This window comes from Etheostoma cragini, chromosome 7 (genome assembly GCF_013103735.1).
Source record: "Etheostoma cragini isolate CJK2018 chromosome 7, CSU_Ecrag_1.0, whole genome shotgun sequence".
NCBI classification, from domain to species: Eukaryota; Metazoa; Chordata; class Actinopteri; order Perciformes; family Percidae; genus Etheostoma; species Etheostoma cragini.
In genome coordinates, this window is record NC_048413.1 from 18,007,493 (window position 1) to 18,034,641 (window position 27,149).

The 27,149-nt window shown below is 39.4% G+C and overlaps 1 protein-coding gene across 4 annotated transcripts in view; it reads left to right on the forward strand.

Moving 5' to 3' along the window:
* The window catches only part of LOC117947833 (thymocyte selection-associated high mobility group box protein TOX-like), an 80,654-nt gene extending 53,505 nt beyond the window's left edge, over nucleotides 1–27,149 (forward strand). For 3 of the 4 annotated variants that reach the window (XM_034877149.1, XM_034877152.1, XM_034877151.1), the window contains 5 exons: nucleotides 18,666–18,896; nucleotides 21,101–21,181; nucleotides 23,236–23,634; nucleotides 24,277–24,416; nucleotides 25,501–27,149. In XM_034877149.1, coding sequence (XP_034733040.1) covers nucleotides 18,666–18,896; nucleotides 21,101–21,181; nucleotides 23,236–23,634; nucleotides 24,277–24,416; nucleotides 25,501–25,543 — 894 coding nt within the window. In that variant the 3' untranslated portion in view covers nucleotides 25,544–27,149. The remainder of the gene's footprint in view (nucleotides 1–18,665; nucleotides 18,897–21,100; nucleotides 21,182–23,235; nucleotides 23,635–24,276; nucleotides 24,417–25,500) is intronic. The other variant, XM_034877150.1, reaches the window with a different exon arrangement.

Sequence of the window (27,149 nt, forward strand, 5' to 3'; positions counted from 1 at the left end):
GCTCTCAATAGTGTCCCATTATTTTTTCATAATAGCACATTTTTCTTCTATTAGAGTGCTAATTAGCTCGTTTAGAGGGTAAGGAGGCTGACACGGTGCAGCTTGAGCGAGGTCTGAGTCTAAATATGCATCATTTATAAATACAGAGAGTTGCTGCCTCCTTAACTGCCAGACCTTTGCATCACAGCCCTTTCAATATCTATTCAGCTGCACATCTCAAAGATTTCATTACCTTAAAGTAAGCCAAGAAAGGGCGCAAGAAACTCAGCACTGCATATTTTCATGCGTTATGATCGGCAAAGCAAAAAGGAATGGGGAGGCATGGGGGTGCGGGGGATAGGGGGCAGGATTTGAACAGAAAATCTTGACAAGGAGAGGGGGATATCCCTTGTCAGCTGCTTTTTCTTTTCAAAAGGCTGCTGAGGACCCCCACTCCCTCTCCAGTAAAGGGACTTATTCTTGTGTTAAACATGCTTCAGACTGAACATGTAAACACCCCTGGCGAACATATTCGAATGCTTTAATCATAGGATCGAACTAGATGAATTATAAATGGCCTGTGTGGTGAATTATTCAATGTTATATACTTTCATCTGACATAAATATGACTTTTTTCTCTCTGCCCTCCATCATGAATATTTATGCTTTAATGTGAGCATCCGCGGCATTTATCCTCCGTTAATCAGGTCTTATGTGATTTTCAGAATCAAACTGCGTAAGTTGCAATCTCCATTTTTTTCCACGGGTGGTAGCTAAGGCCTCCATTAAAGCCAGTCTTCAGGATTAGGTCACAATCCATTGGTGTGCTGAATATGCTTGGTGCAGGAGAAAGATGATGTGAACTCAAACATTTTCAAGAGATCTGCTTTTCAGTGTCGATGGCTGGTTTGACAAAACCTATGAAATCATTTGGATAAGTTGATTCTAGATGAATTCAACAAATAAACTGGATGCATGTATGCAGTAGTTATGTATGAGGTTTACTAATGTGTAACAAAGCAGCCCTCTTTGGCCTATAGTATTTTAGAAGGAAACAGAGAGGGAGTGCTTGCTTTTTAAACAGCTTTTGTTTCACCTTTGCAATTATTTATTTTCAAATACCCCTTCAGGGTAATGTTCCATTTTCTTATTTCACACCCCCTTTTCTCATAAATGAACCGTCATTGCAATAAATCACAGCGCAAACAGAGACTTGCACACACTGTGAAAGGTCCAGAGATTTATGTAACACATTCATGTTTCCCACTTCCACATTTTAGTACTACTCTAGCAGAGCCTGGCTAATAATAGCTGCTATTAATATTTCTTGTTGCCTAGCAACCCCAGCAAGTAATAGCTTACTTGGGAAAAATAGATGACCGATAAGGAAGAAGGAGGGGGTTGGTGGGGGTTGGAGTGGGGGGATTCAATTCATTTATTATCTCCTGGGACAAGAGGAGCTTATTTCTGAGGCTGCGGAATAGGAAAGTAGGCTGTATATTGAGAAATATTTTAAAGCAATTGAAGATGACGTTATTTTTCATTTTGGTTCCATTAGGGATGTTTTATTTGATGTTACCCCAACAAAGTCAATTAACCTTAATTTCACACTGATAAAGGTATAATAAGGAAGATTACATTTTTGCCTGCTGAATGCTTAAAGAATAATCAGGGTGGATGGAAACAGGCTCTCAGTAAAACTAGGGTGGAAAATAAAGAGACAAGTCTTTAAATTTGTTGTGTTGTAGTAACAAAAGCCTTTCGGTAAAACCACAAAATTGGAGGAGATAGCTGGAAAACCAAAACGCTAATCGTTCAACAGTCTTTTTTCACTGTGGCTGAAGAAGCAAATAAAAAGTCAACATTGTTACCTTAAGGATACACTCCTCTTCAATAAAAGCTATCCTTCAGAGCACATATAAACCTCCTACAAGTACAAGCTCAGCTGGAGCAACAGATACGCTTCATCTCAAGGGATGTTGTTGCTGGTTTTTGTACAACATTTAGCCCGAGGCTAAAGCTCTGTAAACTTCTCCTGCTTTGGGACTCGCTTTTTCAGCGCACATTGATCCTACAGCAAACACAGTTAAATCATTCCAGCAGTGAGAGCAGTGGATTGACCATTATCTTCATGCTGCATATTGTACACACACATAATTTTGCTTCACTTTGTCCTGTTAGCTTTAAAGTCTGTAATTTTTGCTCAATTTGAGCTGACTATATGATAATCTTGTGATTTCAGGCGTACAGAACATATGTCTTGGCAAGAGCCCTGTTTTCTTCAACTAAATTTATTCTGTCCGACAATCGCCTCTTTACCATCTAATATTTCTGCAGCTAGCAGAAACATTAGCTGGTGCATCAAAAAGATTTGCAGCAGATGGGGGCAAAAACAGGTGTCAAATACCTGCAGAGAGTATTAGGCAACATTTGATGTACAATTTTTTTTTTCTATTTTTATTTCAACTGGACGAACCAGCACTTTGTTCAGGTGTAGGGTTTGATACTTTGTTGTTCATAATAGTCCTAACTGCCATTGGACCATTTCTCAGACTTGAAATTGCACCATTTACAAGGCCTCAAACAAGCAAAAGGAGCAACATCAGCGCTATAGACAAACAAAGCTGTCAGTCAGAAATGCTCTTACATTGTGGGAACTCCTCCCCACAACGCTGACCTACTCGGTCAGCTCAAGGAAGACAGGGCCAAGTCTTGGATGACTGGATACGGCAAATATAACATGCCTTTGTGTACATTTTCATTGCGGAGGGAGAACCACTGTCTTACCCTTAGCTGTCAGCGCCTCTGCCACCCCGGTGCTTGGGGAAGAGGTGGCACCCGTGGGTCTCATGTTCAACAAGCACCCTGATCGTTCAGGTCCGACTGAAGCTAAAGCTAGGGGGGAGAATCAAGGAAGATCTAGTGCTTTTATAAAAAAAAATGAAAGAGAAAAGACACTAACCAGCAGACGGTAATGAGGGGCCGTAAAGGAGTTACAGAGCGGCCTCAACATGGAGCCTTAAGGGGTGCTAGCGCCTTTAAATATTGAAACAGAGCACCATCCCCTGTCTCATTACCAGTGTAATGAGGTTTGTTAGGTAGGAGGAAAGCCCCTGCCATCAAAAAAAGCACCCGACAGTTTTACAAGTTTATGTCACACATTCAGTCAAATGGAAAGGCTGTTCAGTTTTGTTAAATCACTGTGAGAGACCCCTTTCAGATTACACATTGATTCATTGGTAATATAGAAAATAGTTGTGGGCTTTAACTTTGGAAAACGAAACTCACCTCAAAACAGCCTCTATTAAAAAGTATGATGCAAAAATACTAAAGTACATGTCTGTGCAATAGTGCACAGTGCATAAGTGTGTTTGCACTGTGTACGTGTGTGCCTTTATTTCCATGATCACTCGTTTTTCAGAATCACTCATTGCACAAGGTTATGTGAGCTTGACTTCCTTTAATCTGTGAAAGGAAATTTATTTTGCATCACTTGGCATTTGGGACAGGAGGGGGAAAACTATTTTAATGCAGCAACATAAAAACAATATTGACAGCTGTGTTTATTGACTACGCTAGATATTCGCAATCAAGCCTTCAAAAGATTAAAGTAAACCTATCAACATTGAACACTGTTGTGAAACATTGTAAACACAATTAGACAAATATTTGGATGTAATATATAGAAATGAAAATGCACTAAAAGAAAAGGGGTGAATTTAAAGAAAGCGATCACAGTGTATATAGCAGTCACAGTGAAATCCAGTGGCCTAGTATGCTACTATCTAAAACCAATGCCTTAAATAAACTTTATCTAAAAGAAAGAAATGCCACTGAAAATTGCAGTTTGTCTTGACTTCACATGCTCAGTGCAGCTGGATTACTTGTGTTTAAAAAAAAAAAAAATTGAAACAGCAATCTCTTTCTTTTTTCAGTGTAGGTTTTAGACATATCTCATATGACTCGCTTGCTCTGCTGCCTTTTACTGGGGTAGATATGACATCTTGGTGACGTTTCCAGATAAATCACTTTGTATAACAGTAGAAATGTTTTTTGTTGTTGCTTTTCGTTTCATAAAAAGACAGATGCCCTTCAATGCTACACTCCACAACAGGGGTGAACAATGTGTCTTGTAGTTGTCAAAAGAAATGACAGCAAGATAATTGGTAGGGCACGTCATTTAAACCGAAACAAATAGACTTCCAAAGAGAACTGTGCTTTAAAAAAGTAAAGCTTTGTTTTGCACAGCTTATTATGCAGGCTTTGGAATGAAGTAATGAAGAGGAGTATTAACAGATTGAGCATTAAAAACAAATGCTCATTTATTGCACTTCATGAATATTCATGGAACTAATTCAAATAACCTTAGGCGACTGTTACGACTTATGAATATTTAAAACAGCTTGGTCACAGAGATTTGAACATTGCGTTACAGCTGACTTTCTGGGATCATCTTGTACAAGGGTAAACAATTAGGAAAGGCAAAAACAGTGGTGATCAAAATACATCTGGAAAACAATATCTCATGTTGTCACATTAGTTACGGGCCATTGGCACTCCAAAGGAGAACGGGATGACATGCGAGAGGACAATGGTGTGAAGAGTTGGCAATAATCAGAATTATTATTTTCTTAATCAATTAGTCAGTCAACAGAATAATAATCGACAACTATGTTGAAAATCTAAATCACTTATCAAACAAAAATGTTATGTTATGTCATTTCAGCTTTTGAAATGTTAGAACTTTTTCTCTGTTTTATATGATTTTAAATTGAATACCTTTACAATTTAATCATTTTGTTTGACAATATAAGCAATTCAAAACTATAACTTTGGGAAACCGATGTGCATTTGTCATTATATTTTAACATTTTGTAGATCACATTATTAATTGATTAATTGAAAAAATAATCTACTTCCAGCTTCATTAATAAAGAAAGTGATTTTTAGTTGCAGCCCTAATTAAATTTGGTCAAACTTTAGGAGTAAATTTGGTATATTCGTCAAACCTTTTTAACTTTCTGAGTCAGGAAGGGTTTAACAGCAGAAAAGGAAAGGCAGCGCGGCACCTAACAAAATGGGTCTCACCCTCGGAGGGACTTGGGGTTGACTAAGCATGACACTAAACATTTAACACGCTGGTTTTGAAAAAGCCCGGCACTCTTAAATGCCGCAAGTAGGAGAATCATGAACGGTCCACTTAAAAGGAGGCCTCGTCTGCTTCCTTTGAGGGATCAGCATGGTGACTCGTCCTCTTCGCCACTACCGCAGAGCTAATTAGGCCCACCACAAAGCCAGCCTGTGGGGATAATGTCCCATTATTAGAGTCATTTGTTTCAATTAACCGCTCTGTGATTTTACAATAGCATGGTGCGGCCCTGTGCAAAGAAGCCATTACTCTTGCCCAAGGAACTGCTGAGGTTTTGGACAAGAATGTTTGTAAGAAGGTTACAGATACCTGCAGCAGTGGTGCTGCCAGTCAGGCTCAACATACTGCCCTGTCACAGATGAGTTGTTTCAGCACTGACGGAGAGCAAAAAAGTCCTTGCACTTTTTTTTTTTTTTAGAGCTTAAAAAGACTGTTTTTGTTGTTTCTGAAATTTTTGAATTTTTGTTTTGTGCACTTCACTGAGAACTGATTGAAAATAAGTATAAGGGACCCTACATAATAAGTATAAGGGATTGTTCACTTGAGCTTTAGGCTGTTCCCATTTACATGCTATTGTGGTGTGCTGAATTCTGCTACTGTATACTTACTCTATACTGCATAATACATGCTGCTCTAGTCATTTTTGGACTGCATTGAGGTTACATCCTTCTCTTTTTTCCTCCTTGGCTCATGCATTACTCTTGTTACTCTAAAATTATTGTAGATTTAAGGAGTTTAGCTCTTTTTTTAGATATTTTTATTTTCTTTACATCAGTCAACAATGAACACATACAATTAGTCTAGAGCCTTTGCCTCCAAAAAGAAACCCTTGTCCTGTTTGTGCACTTGCATACAGCTTTCTGTCTGTCACAGCTGGAGGGTAAAAGAACCTACTGGTTGCAGGTTACATAAATCATTAGTATGTGAAAGATTTTGGCTTTGATGTATTGCCTCAGAAATAACAATAAGAAATAGCATTTGTATAAAAAAAATTTTTTGTGTGAAATTAAAAAAAAATACATATTCAGAAAAGTTAATATAGTAAATATAAAATTCACCAACAGTAACAAACAACACGCTGGTATATATATGTACCAGCGTGTTGTTTGTAACTGTAACAGGTTCCTATAGGAACCTGTCCCCGGGCCACAAAAACACAGAGGAAAAACGGGAAGGAGGGAGACAAAACAATACATGCAGAAACAGACAAACAACAGACACACACACAGAGAGACACAAGACACAAGACTTTCTGTGTTCTCCCCGTGTTTGCGTGGGTTACCTCCAGGTGCTCCTTCCCACCATAAAGACACGTATGCTAGGTAGGACTACAGTTGAAAATTGGAACACTGGTGTTGATTAATGTGCATTGTCTTAATCAAATAAATAAATCTACAATCACACACGCAAACAAAAGAAAAGGCTACCTTAAGACCTTAAGTCTTCCTCGGAACTACACCCACACGAGCCGTAGAGAGTTCCATGTATGTGACATCCAAAATCAAATTCAGAATCAAAACGTTGACAGTTACATTTTTGGATGCAATATTGTTCCAGAACTGACCAGGAGAGCACTCCCACAACATATGAAGAAATTTACCTTGAGCTGTAATTGCCCAGAAAGTGCATAAAGGGTTGTTAATTATTTCATTCATGTGGTGCATTTATATAGGGGTGAGCTATGTCCTATGAATGAAATTTTAGTGATGTTAGACCATACATCATGCCAGTCAAGATCAACACTCAGTCCTGGGCATGCCCAGATCCTCTCAGTAGCACAGTAAATAACTTCTGAATAGGATGGATGGGCAAAGGCCTCTGCCTGGGAATATCATATGCCTTGAGTGCCGACCTTAACGGAAATTAAAAGAAAAAAGAGGAACGTGGTAGACTTAATGCATTTTGTAAGTCAGAAAAGGGTAACAAGCCAACCTTACCAAAAATGTCTTCAATGAACTCCCCTCTGTTCCCGTTGTGGGGCTGTTACTGGCCTCCCACCAATCATGAGTGCTGTATTATTTATATAATGAGGGAAAAGTGTGCTTGTTACAAGCTAATTGGAAGTATGTTTCAGCTAATCTCCAAGTTTCGATAAGATGAGAGATAATGGGGCCAAAGCGTAGCTGCCACTGTTTGTTAGAAACATTGGCAAAGAGTACGTCATGGAGGGACCAAGGCTTCATCAGAGCACTTTCTAAAGTACGCCAACAAACAGACACATCTGGGCTTAACCCAATGAGAAGGGGTTAACACCTTAACACAAAGGACCAGAAATCATGTTTAAAGTTGGGAACTGAAAGGCCACCATTCTCTTTCCTCCTCTGTAAAGTGGACATCTTAAGTCACTGCTGTTGTCTTTCCAGATAAATTTAGACACCTAATTGTAACTTACGGCAGTAGCCGGCAGGAGGGGAGAGAGGTAGTATAGAGCTCACAAAATTGACCCTGGGTAAAACATTCATTTTAACCACTGAGAAACTTGACTCAATATCGGGAGACCGATCCACTTTTCCATGTTCTTCAAAACACTGTTCAGAGCAACAGAATAGTTATATTTAACAATCTGTTTTTAACAGGGGAAGACCTCAATGCCTAAATATTTAAACTGCTTAATAATGGGGATGTCGGCAGAGATGGTTGAGTTGCGGGCGGAATCATTTAAATGAAGTAGGGCAGACTTTTACCAGTTAATTTTAAAGCCTGATAACAGCCTCCATACATACTTCCATTCTCTAAAAAACTTTTTTTTAAATGTCCGCAAATAATGAGATTGGCAAATGGGTTGAGCCAGTGGCTCTAGAGAGAAGACAAATAGTGCAGGACTCAAGGGACAACTTTGACGTGAAGGTCTAGAAACTGGAAATAAAGAGGAGGATGTGCGTCTGATTAAGACTTAAGCTGAGTGATTAGAATACAAAGCATTAATCATACCATTGAAAGTTTTACCAAAGCTGGGGTCTTACTGTCCTCCGCCTCATCAGTCTTGTTTTTATGAATCCAGTTTGGTCGGAGTTTACTAATTTTGCCACACAAGACTCCAAACAACCAGCTAGGAGCTTCGCAAAGAGTTTTATGTCTGCACCTAGCAGACTCAGAGGTCAATAGCTAGAACACTCTCCAGGATTCTTATCCTTTTCAAGAGTAAGGAAATTTAGGCTGTGTTAACATCCCTTGAGAATTCACCATTTTCAATAGAGAAGTTAATCATGTTAAAAAGTATAGGGCCCAAGGGGAAACCTGTCAAAGCCTGGTGATTTAACTTTTTGATTCAACCAGCTGTCACAGTGGGATTTATCCAAAGTAACCTCAGATTCATACAGATTGTAATAAAATGTCTGAAAGGATTTATTTATTTTGACAGGGTCAGTTCTAATATTACCATCATCAAAATAATCACTGGATCTTAACCTCATAGCAGGAAGGTGACTAGGTCTAGCACCCTGAAAGTAATAGCGCTGCCTTGCTCTATGAATTAAAAATTCAGACTTCTGTTTCAGAATGTTGTTCATTTCTTTCTTGACTAATTATCCTTCTAAAGCTATCCAGTCAGCAAAATGAGTTTGGAACAGTGATTCTGATCTGGTAAACTCAGCTTCAAGGTTTTGCAGCTTTAGTGATGTAGTTTTGCACGCAATAGAGCAGAAAAGTATGGTATTGCTCCAAATAAAACCTTTTATTGTGTTTCACAATATCTTTGGGTTTTCTACAGAACCAACTAATTTCTGCAAATATTTGGAATTCTGCAATGAACTGAGTGATGTGGGATTCATTTTCAAGTAAAATATTGAGACCCCGACAAACCGCACATTGAGACAATTGGCCAAGGATGGAAACTCAAAGGACCTCTTTATGTTCAGACAATGGCATTGGGAGTAACACTGCTTTATCAATTGAATGAAATAAATGAGCAGATGCAAAAAGAAAATCTGTCTTGGAGAAAGATTTATGTCTACCTGAGAAAAAAGAATAATCCTTACAGGTGAGATTACCTGCATGCAAAATATCCAAATATCTATAAGCTCCAAGCTGCTGACCCATGATTTCGGAGCATTTGTAGCCTGAGCCTGGTCCTTAGTGGCTTTCGTGTTTGATATTCAATATTTGGGTCCCACATCACAATCCTGCCTGTATCATCTGACCAAGAGGACAACACTTTAAGTGGGAGATTCTGTTTGACAACAATGGCCACGCCTTTTTTTTTTTAGCTTGCTGCGGAAGATGAAATTGTATGATAGAATCTATTGGCTATGGGCTAAAATTGTCTCCTGTAATAAAGCAATGTCAACATTTCTTTAATGTCAAAAATTCTTTTTTAGTAAGCCCAGTGTCCTGGCTTGTTTATGAGGAGTTTTTAGTCTGCCACAATTCCATACTAAAAGTAAAAGATCACCCATTATCAACACAGCTGCGTTCTAAATGAAATCACATGTGGATGTTGCTACTGCCTTTCATTTCGCTAAATCCTAAAAATAGTGCATCCAAAGTTAAGTCCCTCAACATACAAAACATGTAAAACACAAAACAGGAACATACAAGACACAAAAGAAAAAGCAAGATTCTGACCCTCAATGACGAGAGGAGATTTACAAGTAGCTTGTAGGATCACCTGTCTGGTTGTGTAGTGGAAGACTTTGAAAATCAGCGTTCGACTGGTATTGATATTCTCCTTTGGGCTATCACTGTAAATTTGGTGGGCTCTCATAAACTCGATCTGAGCATCTGCTAGATTTGTAAACTACTTAGGCAGGGACCGCGAGAGATACTAGATAGCATTAGCACCTTCTAGCCGGTCTTTCAGGCCGACGATGCCGATGTTGCATCTTCGGTTTCTGTCTTCCGTATGTGCTAGCTTCACCAGGTTGTTCACGTCAGATCTGACAGATCCAAGGCTTGCAGTTAGAGATGCTAGCTGGGCATTGATAGCTTATTGTTGTTGGCAACCCCCATCTGTTGAATCTGAGATTGAATCTGACAAAAACGCGGTTTGAGGTAGCTTTTTCTGTTTTTCCAGCAATGCCTTTGCAATGGCGTCCGTATCACTGCGTTGGACTTTGTTCTTGTTTGACATTCTGCTTCAAATAACTTTAACGAGCACAAAGTGGTAAAATATTGAAGTTGGAACCATATAAAACAACTATTTGACACATTTGGGCGAGGAGCTACACCTTAAGCCGCCATCTCTGTTCAGCCGATCACGTGACTCCGCATTAGTATAAATAAAAAAAACATCACTCTGTCCTGATAATTTGCATATTGTTTTTAGCACATGCAAACTTCACTGTAAATTATCTCCTGTACTACTACCTATTTTTGGACACTCAACAGCAGTAGTACAAAGATGCTTATCAACTCCAAATGCTCCCGAATGCAATATTTCAGAGCACTTTTAGGTTCTTTCAGCACTAGATAATAGAAACTTTGATTGTTACTTAGAGGTTGCTGCCCTGTGATGCCTCTGTTGCCAGGCTCTCTCATTGGCTTTCTCCCCCCACTGCACAGATGTTTACAAAGAGACATCACCAGCTCACATTAAAGGGTTCAAGTTGTCCCCTTGGGCTGTTGCTATGGAAATAACCCTGCAGTGGTCGCTCATTCATGTTTGATTAATTGTTTTTTTCTGTACTGTTGCCTCTTCAAAGACCTCATCATGGGAACATTTCATGTTAAAAACAAACAAAAAAGATGAAAATGTCCATATCTGTTTTATTTAGACTTTGAGATATTATCTTCTCTTGCATAATAAAAGTCTTAGAAATTGTATTAGTGCTGTATTAATGTGAATAAACCATTGCCTGTGAAGCCATACAATCATAAAGACTGTTATAGCGTTTTTCCCAGACTTACCTGGACTGAAGTAAAGCATTTATCCTTTTCCCCTTCTAAATTGCACTGTGTAGCGCTGAGCTACAGCAACCCACTGGGGCCAATTAGGATACCAGCAGAGCCAGGAAGTGCAGAGCAGATGCTTTTGCCACTATTTATTAAAATCCAATCTGCGGGGGCCCCTCCAACAGCTCGTTAAACTACCATTAATCTAATTAGCTCTCACTTGCCACTGTTTTCACCACATTACCAAATACAAGGGCCTCTACTTTGCAATTTAGGCTGATTAAGTAGGTCCAGTGCTGTTAGGCAGAGTTTGTAGGGAGGCGCTCCTCAGAGCTGTCAGTCATTTTACAGAGTCAGATAAACCATGCAGCTAAGTTCAACAATGGCTTTGGGTTTGAGAATTGAGTTTGAATTAAAATATCTGCAAAAGGAATATTGACTAAAATCAAATCCACATTGCCAGCTCAGTAATGCAAGCCCAAATGTTTAAAGAACACTAATGAAATACTCCACATGATAAAGACCTTGAATATTTGTAATGGCATGGTACCAGAACTGGATACAAATTCCATAATAGGCTCTTTATGGATCAGGTCTATACAATGTCCTTTCATGTCTTCTAGATCACGATTGTGCACTTCCGGTTTGTTATTGTTTGGGCTGGGCTGTATTTTTATTTGATGAGTTCTGCTCTCTGGACATGTGCCTGGTTCTAATCAGAGATCTGTGCGGCAGCTTTGACATGCAGTCCTGCTCATTGCATACAGATGGGCAGTTTGACACAGAGCTGTAATCACTTCCAGATGAGTAAAACACAGTATATATTTTAAGACATTTTTTAATCCATCAACCCTCAGGGTGAAGGCTAGATGATGGGAATACACAAAGACAGACTAACACTTGGGTGATTGTAAAATAATTGGCAGGTAGTATTAGATATGAAGAATTCAGAGGAACTTTTACTTTAAATTAACTATCACACATTGTAATATTCAAACAATTTTAACAGGCATCCTGTATTTTGGATTCCATTCTTGACGTCTACAGGCAGTCTTAGTTTAGAGAAAGTTGGATCGTTCAGATTTCAAACAGCTTTGTTTGCATTCTCAACCTGCCTGCCAACATTTTGTAAGGCCACAATCTTGACAGCATTACACACAGGGGCACTTTGAAATGTAAGGTAAAACCGATATCTAAAAAAACAACGGAATGTATGTTATAAAAACCCAAATGTAAGCCCACATGATCTCCTACCCTAATTATGGAAAGTTAACAAAGACTTGCTTACTCTTTCTCAAAACCCACTCCAGCTCCTTTCCACTCCAAAATCATCAGATCATACTGGCAAGTAGACTTGCACCACGTTGTAATTCTTTTTAAATACGTGATGTTGGAAAAACTTTGGATAGTATTCATCATTTATCATACATTTGTGTAAACTACCTGCATCTGCACAAGCTGCAGCTAACAACTAGATGGATGATTCAGATGACAAACATGCTTTTACATTTGTGAACCCGCTGACTTTGTAGCCACTCAAAAGAGGTATGCCACAATCACTTTGTTTTCTGATGTTTTTGTTGCACTGAACAACCTTCAGGAGCTCACTTTTTCTTTAAGGCTCTGAATTAAAGCTAGTGGTAAAAAATTGCAGAAAAGTTATATATGGTATTTTGGAATTACCATATCCTCACTGCTGCTTCTCTAACCATGGTCATTTATCTATTTATAAACCCACAAAGGCTTAGAGTCTGTAACAGCTGCACTAAGCTGTGCTTCTCTCCAGTATGTTTGTGCGGAGAGGTCTGTGCTTGAATTGTTAAAGACATTTATTCCACTTTACCACATTTGCAAATTTTAGTTTTTACAAATGTAAATATTCACTCTTAGTAAAGAATTCATGATTCATGTTTACTGAAGTTTTTACACAAATGAGGTTCCTAGCGGATAAATAAAGTTACTTTAATTTGAAAATATACTGCATGTCATAAGCTCCTTTCATGTCTCTTAACATACTTTACAAAGTTCAACATTTAGGCAGTTAAATACTGAGAAAGTGTTAAATCTGTTCTCGTTATTGAAAACCTTGCTTTTAAGACTACTTTTACTTTTTTTCAAGTCAGTAATTAATCAAAGATTATTTCACGACCATTCTTTGATTGATGTAAAAAGCCTCTTCTGTACCACAGTCGGCTCCTGAGTAGTGCTTTTACTTTGGCTCGTTGTTCAGGCCACAGCGCACATTCAGACAGCATTTCCCTGCAAAAACTAGTATGTAAAAACGGGTTTATCGCAAATTCTCTGTTGATACTTGCACACTAACTCTGTACCAACAACTGCACTACACACTGACAGCAGATTTGTATATTCCCATTTTACAGTTATTTGGCTTCAAATCCAAAGAAATGTTTCAGACTTTAAAGTGGATGGCAATCAGTTTGGATTTAGTTTTCTGCTCTGTATCTGTGCATCACCTTTCAATAGTTCATGTTAGATTTTATGGCCTTTTAAAATCTATATTGTGCAGAACACTCCACTTTGCTCCTCAGTGTAAGTATGTGATGATGATGATGATGATGATGATGACGACTATGCATATATTCAGGAGGATGTGATTGGACAAACATTTTTATACTTTCCTATACTATTTCTTGATTTTATTGTCTACATTTTTTGTCTCTTAAACTTTGTCGGTCTCTGTGTCTGTGCTCGTCCTTCTTTTTGTTATCTACCCTCTTTTCTCTGCATCTCTCCGCCTCCCCTCCACCTTTTATCTGCTCTCTCTACATCAACTCTTACTCTCTTTTTTCCTTTGCATCTCACTCTTTCCATTCCTTGTCTCTCTCTCTCTCTCTCTCTCTCTCTCTCTTGCTCTCTCTCTCTCGCTGCTGTTTTGATAGTGACACAGTTATCAGGCTGTCAATTCTAATCTTGTCTTGCCAGTGCAGTGCTGTCCATTCAGAATTACAGCCCCCCCCTCTCCCCCCCACTATTTTCTCTCTATCTGTCGCCCCATGTCCCCCACCCCTCAGACAACAGAAACGCTGATGGGATGAACAAGCTGAGGCTCGGTCCTTTACTAGCAAACTAGAAACCTGCAAACAAGATATATTTAGACTGTACTGTACAGAATATGGTGGTCTTCTTTCCTAGCAAAAGCTGTGTGCTGTTTCTGGCCATCTCTGTAAAGTGAATTTAATCTAATCATTCAATATACATGTTTTGATGGGGAGAGGCAACCTATGAGAACACAGGGAGGACATGTTTACTCCACACAGACAGGCCCCGCCCTGACCGGGGATCAAACCCTTGACTTTCTTGCTATGAGGTGACGGTGCTAGCCACTGTGTCCCTCCCACATGTCTGTGGTTGTGCTCGCAAGCTACTGTACAGTTAAAGTAGAGCAGGAGATGTGAGAGAAGAAAATGACCTAAAGCAGCTTTTTGCACATGTTGGCTGCAGTTTATGTTACTGTTGTAACCCTGACCGTGCCGACACGTATTACATTAACTATAATAATTAAAATAGTGAGTAGCCCATTAAGTAGCAGGGCATCCCCTGACAGTTGAACATTCAAATCATCAGTCGGTGACCTCTCAGTCAACTTAGATCCGTCAAGACACTTGTTTTGAGAGAGTAAGGGCTTCTCGTTTTTCACGCTGCTCTCTGGGGTAAAATCATTCTACTATGTCAAGTTGTGCTGTCCGCTCGGTGAAGATGTCAGCAACGGATACAGGCAGCTGTGAAGCCAGACCCAGGTGAGTCAAAGCTAGATGGAGGCAGCTGCCTGGAGGAAAAAAAGGCTTTGCCCAGTGAGGCTAGATCAATAACTATATTTTGTCTTCTGTTTAGAAGTGGTGGATTTACATCTCAGTTTTGTTTGCTATTAGTGTCGGCAAAAAATAGTGTGTAGGAGTGTAAGCTAATTAATTTAGCTAAAAAATTTAAGTTTTGCTTTTATTGTGAAGGCTAAAAACAGAAGACGTGAAGCAAGCACTATGCGCTGCGGTGGTTAATATGGGAGTTATTCAAAGTGTTTTGGCCGCTTAGTTCACGCTGGTTTAGATAAAGAAGCCTCTGTATTGTTTTTTCACCCTCGACCACAGTAGTTAGCACGCATTAGCTCTGTGGGCTAAACGTAACGTAGCTTGCACATTGTTATCCAGTCTGTTATTCAGAGGTTGTACATGTATTTTTCCTATTACTGTAGATATTTGGCTTAAAGTTACACAAAATTACATCATGTCACATCACAATATCTCCAGTACAACTACAATGATACAGGACAGGAGATAGATGTCCATCAATCTAAAATACAAAAGGCAATTGTCAGGATCCAGTGTCAGCACACCAGACTCAAAGAGTTACTTTTTAGAGTCTCTATATTGCATCAACAGTCACACAGGGAGAAATCCATCGTTGAAGAGGACCATCTACCACTGTCTCCACTGACAGTATCAGAAAATAGACCAGAATGCAGTGCAGCCACAAGATGTTGCGTTATGAATAAGGGATGTGACTGTTGCTTTTTCTGTTTTTCTGAACTGACAACAACAGCTGTCACAATCATTACTGTTGTCTGCACCTGCATAAGAAAATAAGCTTGATATTGTATAGTGTATATGTGGAGGGTTTGTTTTATTCACCAACATGAATCTGTAAAGCCAGCCAGTAAAACCACTCTCATGTATGTTTGTGATTAAGGGAAAGAAGAATAAACAAAAGTAACCACTGGTTACAGTATTTGATAAAGGATCTGGAAACAAATGTGTTGTAATGTAATGAATGTTAAAATTATTACTTTCTCACTCAAGATATATACATATATACATTTTGCAGTGAAGACTGTGCTAGGGACAGGCAATATATCTATACGATATTGAATATCAATGTATGAGACTAGACATCATCATACATTTTGGTTATTGTTATATTGTAATATGGCATAAGTGTTGTCTTTTCCTGGTTTTAAAGGCTGCATTACAATAAAGTGATGTCATTTTCTGACCTCACCATGACTTTAGTCATTTAATCAGCCTTATTAATGATTATTTATCTAAAGTCTCAATGTGTAAATATTATGTGAAAGCACCTAATGTCAACCCTACAATATCGCCGCAATACCGACATTGATGTATTTGGTCAAAAATAGGGTGATATTTGATTTCTCTATATCTCCCAGCTCTGGACTGCGCCTGTCGTCCACTGGTCTCCTTCTTAAAACATAGATGCTTGGGATTTGATCGTGACAGCCGCTTCGCTTTTCAGTCTTGTTTTTAGTCAGCTCTAGCCCCAAAATAGATTGATTATTTTACTTAGTAAAATCTAGACAAGATTTTCTTAGATTATTTTTAATTGGTCTTTTTGCAGTAAAGTTCACACCCACTCTTGTTTTTTTTCTAAAGGTCTTCTGGGAAATGCTGAAAACTACTGACAGCAGTAAATGTTGATTAGACAGGCTGAGAGAAAATGAAAGCAAATTAAAAGATTCCAGATTGATTAAGTATCTAACAGAGTATCTAAGGCTGAATTTATCCTGGAACGCTGTTATGCTGTAGTGAGTAGAGTTTTGGTTTATTGCACGCTTTTCAGAGATACTGTGTGTTGAGCCATCTGTATTTTTTTTATTGATATTTCATCTGGCCTCCTAAAAATTCACAGACAGGAATCTCGTACAATAATATAAATGATATATGAAATATAAATAATAAGTCCCTTGTTCTCCTTGTTGATTGCATGTCACTCTTTCCTTTGTATGAATACATGTGGATTTTCCTGCAGATTATTTAGCCTTTTTTTCTTTCTATTTAGTCATTCCATTAGCTCTACCTCCATTTTATTCTATTTTCACTTCAAAGGCTTGAGTGGAACAGATGTCGTTTCAAATGCCTGTCTTCTGCCTCATTGCCTAAAAGTGAGGGATGATTATTTTTTAATGAAACCAGGCGTACTCACACACAAAAAAAGAATATTACCTGTAAGCTGTGAAATAGACAAGCAATACTTCCGCATCACCCTGAATGAGAACATCCATTCATTTCCGCACACCACAAAAACCATTTTGAAGTTTTTCTCTAGCTGCCAAATGTGCTCCTGGACCTTGAATTTTGATTAGTTAATTTCATGCTGTGTAGAATACAGTGTGTTGTTTGTCTGTGAATGCTTTACTGAAACAATGCGATTTTCAAAGGCAGTCATTTCTTGTTTTCCAATTGACAGTTAAGGGGATAACTGGCTAATGCTTAATCCTGTGATAAGTATGCTAGATGGATGTGAATGTCTTTAAATGTCCTCAAGTTGCTGTTTGATACTAGCACAGGAACAAATCGTGTTCATGGTTTGTTCTCCACCTGCTGAGTTTTAACACTGAAACCCAAGATCAGTGGATTTTAAAAGAGAACATTCAAAGCTGTTTCATTTTCTAAAATGCAACCTGATGAATTTGGAATTTGGCTGTGGAGATTTGCTGCCTTTGTCAAAAATAAAGGAGTTCACCCTCACTTCACTCAAAGCAATATTCGAGTAACACCTCACCCGTAAATAGTGCACATAAGCATCCTTCATTTGACATAATACCGTAGCACTGTACATCATTATATGTTCAATATGTCATTATATCTTCCATTATGTGGATGGAAATTGGATTGTTATTTCCTGCCTTTATAGCAACCAAGAAATCAGGTTAACTGATGTTCCACTGGTGCTAATGGCAACATCAAGCCGTCACTTCTTCCTTGCCATCCTCCCTCAACTGCACCTCTTCTCTCCCTTTCTCCTTATCTTTCCCTCTCTCACTCCCCACTCCCTTCCTCTCTCTCTTTCTCCTGTTCTTGATGTGTTCTCTACTCGGCAAAGAAGGCAATTTCCATATAGAATCACAACCAGGATCAGGTGACCTGGATTTGACTCCCCGTCAAAGCCCTGCACGGAAAATGAAAATGTATAAATGTGTATTGGATCAAGTACATCACAGATGTGGGCTTTTTTTTTGTTTCCTGAAAATGTTGTGAGATTGCAGCATGTTATTGTTGACATACCAACTGTGTACATCCTATGAAAACAAAGATTAAATCCTTTTTTATGGTTTCCTCAGAAAGTGGAGTTGAATGATTTGTGATCCACATGAAAGTAACAAAATAAAGACTGAAAGAATATCTGAAAATATCCATGAATCCAGTGATTTAACAGCTGATAAAGTGATACCAATGTGAAATTCTAATTAGCCCAGGACTCTCTCTCTGGAATTATGTCCAGTTTCTCCTGAACCACACCTCTCAAGACCCCTCCAACACCCTAGAGGCTAACCTGTCTCACTGATGTGCTGTTAGCCTTCTTTCACCCATGTCCGTAAATTAATCTGTTTTCTCTTCTCAGAACAAGCCGCTGCTGCTTTTCGCAGAACTCTGCTGCTTTCACCCTCTCTTCAGTCTTAATTGAATGTTCTATTTGCCTATTTTAAGCACGCTGAGCGTGATGTGCACATTTGTTAGTGCTGAGGTTTTATATATATGTTTAACTTTGCAAAGATCTAGAATATCTTAATACATCATGCCCCTTTATGCGCTGCAAACTGGATGACTCCTCAAGCTTCTTTCTGTAGTAGCTCCAGCAAAAGAGTTATTTTCATCAACTGATTTATGACCAGCAATTTCTTTGTCTCTTTCTCTTGTCTCTCTTCCTCCCTCTCCATCCTTCTTTCTGCCTCCAGATAAGCAGTGAGAAGCGAGCCTCGGCAGAAATGATGAAGCCCAAGCCCAAACCTCAAAAGAAGAAGAAGAAGAAGGACCCCAATGAGCCACAGAAACCTGTGTCGGCCTACGCGCTCTTCTTCAGAGACACCCAGGCGGCCATCAAGGGCCAAAACCCCAATGCCACCTTTGGAGATGTCTCCAAAATCGTGGCCTCCATGTGGGACAGCCTAGGAGAGGAACAGAAGCAGGTAAAAAAAACAAAAAAACATGCAGGTCTTGAATATCTAAAACAATAAATGGGTGAGGACACATGCAGGATTTTGTAAAAGATACCGTGGAAATTATTGGGAAAATGACATATTATCAACATTATTGACTTCCCAGAAATGGAGGTTTTAAGTGAAAGGAAATACTATTTCTTCCACATGTGAGTGCACAAAGGTACACAAATGTAGTACTGTATGTAAACCTTTACATTTATTTATATATATTATTTTATCTATGCTCACACAGAAAATGTTTGGGAGTCACAAGAACAAATGCACATGCATACACTAACACAGACACATGTACGCACACATTCCCATCTTACCAGTAGATGGCATGTGTGCTGCAGCAAACAAGCAGCCTTTCCCTGGCATAATGTGCTGTGTAGTGTGTAATTACCAGAACATAGCTGTGAGATACAGCTCACCTTAATGAGCTAGTTCTTCTCTTTCTAAAGATAATCCATCCGTTTATCCCCACTCCCCTGACTCTCATAAATGTTCTTTCTAAATTTAATTCAAGCAAAGGGAAGGAGGGGAAAGTAGAGGGAGCATTCTGTGCAACAGCAGCCATAAAACAGTCTGAAACTAACAAAGTTGGATATTTTACAGGCAAGAAATGGTTGATACAGGAAAAATATACAAGCACCTGGGGAGAATTTAAGGAGTTTAGGATGGATATTTTATGCATTAGGTAGATTTACTTAAACCCACGTGCTATGGTGCACACCTGCATATATTCCTGAAAATGAATACACACACATACACAAACCCATTTGGTTTTCTTCTTGTTTTCAAAATGCAAAGGCCAAGTTTTTCTCAGCAGTGTAGTGTCCATAAACAGGACTTTTCAAAAATATATCTTCTTTGCCAAAAACAAAACTCCCACAAAGCTGCAGGCCCAGGTATGGCCCACAGCTGATGCCTTCACACCATGCATCTTCACTGGCCCTCTGACAAGCAGGGATGTGTGAAGTTCTCATTTCCACTCTTTATTTATTATGTACCTCTGCTATTTTGATCCTGCCTAGAATACAGAATTAGTGATCCCCCCCTCCCCCTTCACTATTGTCTCGTCCTTGGATTTAGCTGAAGGACATCTCGGCTATCAAGTGTAGTGTCAAGAGTAGTCTATTGTTTTTGTAGCTATTTAACATCATCTCCAGCTCAGCAGTAATAGGTAGGAAAAGCTAATCGTGACAGAGTCATGGTGTTTTGTATCATGGTTAAGGACAATGTGTAAAGTAAGTATTTTAGTATGTGACATGCATTTAAAAGCATCATATTTTCTGAACAGCTTCTTCTTGAGCATTAGTTCTGTTGCATGTACATCAAGCACATACAAATAGGATTTTGTAGAAACAATATATTCAAAAGATCTGTCAATATCAAGCCCTACCTAATAAGTAGGCTACAGTGCACTGCATACATACTTAGTTTTTTTACTGGCAAACATACTTCTCTCTCCTTTCTATTTTGCATAATATACAATCATTTTGCCTTTAGCTCTCATAGCTACAGTAATAGCCCCATTTGCAGACACTACATCCTACACAGACAGTACCTGGAAAAAATACCCGAGTTGCAAACACACATCCCTATGCACTCTTAAGCCCACATTCTTTATGCAAACACACTGAGCTTTTTCAAACACAGCAGCAGCAGTTAGTTGTATGACAATATGGAAGGCAGTTTCAAACAAAACTCATCGACAGGCAGGGATTCCATCCTAATGGACAAAATGACAACAACCATTGTGGTGTATCACTAATGTCAGTATGCTGATAGGAGTCTTTTTGTGGAGCTAAAAGGAGAGAGAGAGAGAGAGAGAGATAGAGAGAGGGAGAGTTCCAGTTCATTTCTCTAGGTGGATTGGAATGGAAATGATGTGTTGCTACGATAGATGGAGACACATTAGGATGAGGGAGTTTTAGTGCTGTGATGAGGAAATAGAGGTGTTCTGTACCATTGGTTCTGATGGAAAGGGACACATTAAGGGTGTGTGTGGGTGTGTATGTCTGTGTGTGTGTGTGCGTGTGTGTGTGATATGTTTAAGAAAGTATTAGATAAAAATGATGCGTGTGTGTATTGAGAGACAGACGTGTGTCTGCACATTTATGAGCACGTCAACCTCTCCTCTCACCCGAAGCCTCTCGTTTAGATTTTTTCTTTCTCTCTCTTCACAGGGGTACAAGAGGAAAACCGAGGCGGCTAAGAAAGAGTACCTGAAAGCCTTGGCCGCGTACCGAGCCAGTCTGGTTTCCAAGGTAACGCTTATGACACACCGGCCCTGGCTAAGACTGATGATGGATTGGATAGAAAATCCCTGTTAATGGGCTGGGCGGGGCTTTCTTGGGCTGAGATGGTGGTGGTGGGGGAGAAGGAGGGGGCATCTGATGCAAATAAGCAGTCCGTATTTGGAACAATACCTGATTTCCATAGGGTGCAGATGTTGGGGGTTGGGGATTGTAGTTGGTATGGTGATATGGTTGGGGGAGGGGTCAGCACCAGCATATGGCCAAAACATGTATGAGTGATGAATAGAAAATGATTGCTCCCTCATGTGCAATACTTAATATCAGGTTGAAGTATTATATGTATCGTTAGAGAATACAAACCCTTAATGTATCTTACACCAACAGACACCTGTGTCATGTATTGGATGATCGATTTTCTCCATCTCATCTACAACAGGAAGTACAACCAATTCAACGCAAGCAATCATAGTTTTTTCTGCTGTTTCCACCTTTGCCCCCCTCACTGATAATCCAGATCTATGACATCCTTTTTGCCCAGTGAATGATGTCATCTTGTATGCACGAGCACAGTAGCACTGGGAATAAAGAAAAGCAGGAAGGAGGACTGTGGATTGCATTGTTTAGTGCCGTCTTGTATTAACATTACACAATGTAGTGTGGGGAAGATTCCTTTTGTCATTCCATTTGTTCTGCAGGCAAACAGCCTCATTTCTCTGCCCAGGCTCCTGTGTGTGTGTGTGTGTGTGTGTGTGTGTGTGTGTGTGTGTGTGTGTGTGTGTGTGTGTGTGTGTGTGTGTGTGTGTGTGTGTGTGTGTGTGTGTGTGTGTGTGTGTGGCTCTCTCTTTTTCCCATCTATCTGTCAAGGTGTCTATTGATCATTACCCCGGCCCAAGTTCTATTCATACAAATGGGCTCCATTACCTTCTAATCAACACTGATGGCTGGAGATGAGCAATCTGACAGCTCATCATAGGGTCCTGGAGAGGGTGGGGCAGAGTGAAGTGGAGGTGGGGGTATTTTGTAGGTGCTGTACCTGGTCAGAGGGAAACTGTCCAAAAAGAGAAAGGTCACATTCAGGTGATTTTGGTTTTGGTGGAGTTTGGTGTTTCCCTGAATCCATTTTTAACATTGACCCTGTTTCCCCATCCGTCAGCTCGTCTACATATGTCTGTGAAGTGAAAGCTGTCAAACCGAGGAGACACAAAAGATTTAATATATATAACACAGTGAGCATCAATATGCTGAAAAGGATTTGCTGTTAGGAGCTTTGAGTGTCAACTACCCTTATTGGACAGCTTCACCAGCCAAGCAAGGAACACACATTCACTCTGTTAGCTGCTTTGCTCTGTAGAGAAGCAGGTGACTGTGACATAATCAACCAATACTCATGACGGCAGTGGAGAAATGTTTATAGAGAAATTACGGTATTTCCTAACCTTGATGATTTTAATTTTGACTATTTGTCATGATAGCATTTCATCAACCAAAAGTAAATTTAACATAATCCTAAAGGAATAATTGAATTTACTAGATATGAAGATTGAAACCACTCTCACGTCTGTCCATTTGAAGCCAAGAAGCAGTTAGCTTAGCTTAGCACAAAAACTGCAAACAAGGGGAAACAGGTAACCAGGTTCAGTCAATCTTGGCATCTTACTGTCAGCAAGAAAGAAAAATTGTGAATATTGATAGGTTTTTTTCCCAAACTATTCCTTTTTAAAGCCTGTCTGCGAGTCCAACAAAAACTAAATGAAACTGATTGAAAATCCCTGCAGCTGTTGCAGCAAACATCACAACCCTTCCTTTTCAACTTGGCTGTATTACCTAATGTATCATAAGAACCAGGTTAAAAAGTAACAACATTTCCCAGTTCAGGGGTAAGTGTTAGGGATGCTGCCAGAGACATGTCTTTCTCTATCACTCTGGATGCTGCTATTAAAAAACCAGAGAGAAATGGGATTAGAGCTTAATGATTTATGTGATGATGATGATGATGCTGATGATGACGACTTGTAATTAGTTAAATGGGTATCTTATTAAAAATGTGTTTTATTCATCCACAGACATACAATGACCCTGAACCAAAAAGTGCCCAGCAGACCAGCCAGCCCTCCCACATGCTGCCCCCGAAGCAGCCGCTGTACAGCGTGCCCCCCCAGCCCTCCTCACCCTACCTAGGCCCGCCGGGCTCCTTCCCCCTGTCAGACCTCCAGAGCTACGCAGGGCCGCCCCGCCACACCCTGGCCCAGACCCTCAGCCAATCCCAGATGCTGCCACCCAGCATGAGTGCCTCTCCCCCATCTCCCTTCCAGATCAGCCCACCTCTGCACCCCCACGCCCAACTCTCCCTGCATCAGAGCTCCTTGCTCAACCAGCCAATTCGCATGCAGCAGTCGCAGCCAATCATCTCACACCAAATGGGGCTTCAGGCGCCTATGCATTCCCCTCCTCTCAGCCAACAGGTTGGTATGGCTATTATTAAAATGAAACATAAACATGATGAAACACGTGCATCTGCCAAAGCTCCTCATATAATCACCTACTAAAATGTCTGCTGAATGTATCAATATTATCAGCAGTAATCACAACTCATTTTTTTGAAATAGTTACTAATAATTGACATATATTTACAGTAATACACTTTGAGGCGTTGTTGATATTTCTTTGAAACTCTGTCTGTCTCTGACTAATGCTTTTTTGGCTATGATTTAAATTTAAATCTCTTCAACTTCAATCTCAATGTCTTGTATAAAAGGCCTCAATCACACTTCAACCATGAAGAACAACACTTTAAAAACGTGTAACATTTTTCACTAATGTAGTGGCAAACAAACTATTTTCTTCTTTCCATAGTTTCAAGGAGTGCAAAATGTCTCCAATCCAGAAGGGGGTTGTCATGTCTGTGCAAAAAGTGTGATTTTAAGAACCATTTTACCTGACCAATAAGCAAATGGAGAGAGAAAAATTGCTTCCTGTTTCTGCTCCCACCAACTAAGCTCAAAAAAGCAACTGATAACGACCACTAACATTTGGCGTCATACAGTATCATGGCTCAGCAAACTTATAAGTGCTTTTTTCTTCTTTCTCTCTTCTCCAATTGGCAGGGATTCTCCCATATGCAGGCTGATTACCAGAACAGTGTCGGGGGCTCACAGTCTCCAGGGGCCCCTAACCCAGTGCACGGCCAGAACCCTGACTGGGACAGCGAGTACTGCAACAGGGACTGTGGACCCAACCACTGCAGGTTAGAGCATCACATATTGCTTTATGTATAGTGATCATTGTTGCATTACATTACATTACAGTACATGTCATTTAGCTGACACTTTTATCCAAAGCAACTTTCAATTAAGTGCTTTCAATCCTGAAGGTGCAAACTCCAACAACAAGTAGTAAGTCCAAGTGCATTAGTTTTAAATAAGCAAAACTACAAAGAGCCAAATGAAAGTAAGTACAGATAATTACAGTATATACAGTATTTTTTATTGATTTATTTTATTTGTGTTATGGACATGATGGTTAAGCATCAGAGAATACAAATGTCTTTGCTTCTGTAAATCCAATCCGGGACATTTGAATGTTGAGAATAGTAAGTTGTTGTCTGACAGTTACTCATTTTCCAAATGAGTTGCTCTAAACCACTGCACTTTAACACTCAGAGATTCAGACAGTATTAATCATGAACTGCGATTTCTCTGCTAAAGCAAGGCATCTCCTTGAAATTGAAATGAGTAATGCAGCAGTAGAACAATGCTATTACCGAGCTTTGGAGAAAGTGTGACATCCAATTAAGTTTGCCGGTGTTTTGCTAAGCACACATTGCCATATTGAATCAAGCTATTCAAGCAGGTACAAGAGGAATGTTGTTTTGTCTCACACCTGAAACTTGGTGTTGCTATTCCGAGATGCAGCAGAGCTGGAAGTCTCCTCTATTTAGAACTGATTCATCTTTATGTCAAATGGGATCATCACTGGGTCAAGTCATGTTTGGTGCTCTTTGAAGTAGATTGAGTCTTTGCTTAAACCTTAGTTTGGAGTTAGGGAGCGTGCTAAATTATTTCCTTTGTGTCGGTAAAGATAACTGGAGAATAGTCTTTGTATTTGACATTTCGAGTACCAAGTGATTTGCAAATTCTGGCTAGTATTTTTGTGATTGATGTCTGCTGACAGCTTTTATGTTTGTTTGGAGCTGCTACCTTTGCCAGGTATTCCTTGAAATAGAGCTCTCACTGGGCTTTCCTGATGAAATACAGGATAAACTAAAATACGTGTGGTTGATTATTGTCTTTACATGTTAGACATTAATACAGTTTCTTCTCCTTCTTTAGCAGTGGCATGGGAGCTCGGGACAAGCCTCTCTACCTCACTTGAAGTTGAAAGACCTCCAAATGTCAGACTCCAGGGAGTGTTCCACCATAACAACAATGTCATCGATGTATCTGCTTTTACGCCATTTTGTTTTTCTTTCTTTTTTGTGACGGATTTCAAAAATCCCAAAGACTGCTACAGTAACTTCACCTATTTGCCAAGCACTTAGATCGGCCAGAAACCTGAGGCACTTCTCTTGCATTTTTTTTCTTGCTTTTTTCCTGATCAGCAAACTTTCCATTTTACTGTGGGGGCAGTGAGCTTTGAGCTTATGCCAACATACTGGAAACGAAGACCAAAAAAAAAAATTGTTTAAAGATGCTCTCTCTCCTCTTCCCTCCATTAATCTGTGTTTGCCATGGACTGCCCTCATTGGGGAGATGAAATGCTCTAAGCATACTCAAAACGTAGGGGTCTTGGGGTAGAAACGCTAATGCAGGAAACTAGAATATAGTTACCTCAGCAGGGGTGGATGTACTTCAGGACAGACTGAAACACTCCAACTGAGGAAAAACAAAGTGAAATCATAATGAAGATAGTCACATACACATAAGACATTTGCAAATCATCCTCGCCCCTAGTAAAGGACTCCTATTTTCCTTTTTTTCTCACAGAGTGATTGTAAATATCACCAAAATGGATCCCTCTTATCTGTGTATTTAGCTGCAGTCCCTTGCTTTCTTTTTTTAAAACATTACTTTTGTTTGGTTTGGTGACTTTCTTGCAGGCAGATTCAGTGAGGGCATACACACACTAAAAGTTGTGTGGAAACTGCGTTCACTGGTCTTGTTTCTCTCCAAACGAGAGAGAAGTGCAAAGACTGTAAAACGCTCCATTTCCTCCTTAACTGGCGGAGCTCTGATAGAGAGTGTCACTCTCGTCACATGGCCTCAGGACGTTACAGAACTGTAGAGGTCAAAGGTTGATTCCTCTCCTTTTAGCTTATCCTCTTCTTGGTCAATAAGGACCCCCACCCCACCCCCCACCTGTAACCCTGCCCACCTACCTTTAGTCCTGACACCACTTGTACAGGTGAATTAAAAAAAACAAGTTGCTAAATGTGAAATGTTACTAAAGAAAAAAAAAACATAACAGTGGGTTTTAAAGTTTTTGACTAGTTTTATTAGGTGTTTTAGAATTGTGTTGAACTTATCTTTATCATTTTTTGTGAAGACAAAAAAATTCTGAAGATTTTTTGTTTTTCCATTGTAGCAGGATTTGCGTTTCAGAGGAACAGTCATGGGGGTAGATATTTTAAGTTTGTGTATAAACCTGCCAAATGTACTTCTTTAATTTGTAAAGCCTGTGATGAGAGAACCCATTTAGTTTTTTTGGAAATCATATGTTTTACAATATGGTCAATCTATTTAATTTGGTTGCAGTTTCCACATCTATTTATGAATGATATGAAGTAACGTTTTGGCTAATTTTTCATCAGGGTGCATTATTATTATTATAATTATTGATCAAACAACATGATTATTAGAATAATAAATATTTTTTCAGAAATTGTTGTTGGTGCAATACAAGTGTACCAGCATTAGATTCATTTTGAGTCACAAATACTTCTTTTGTTTTCTTTTGTCTGTAATAAAATGTTTAAAGTGGA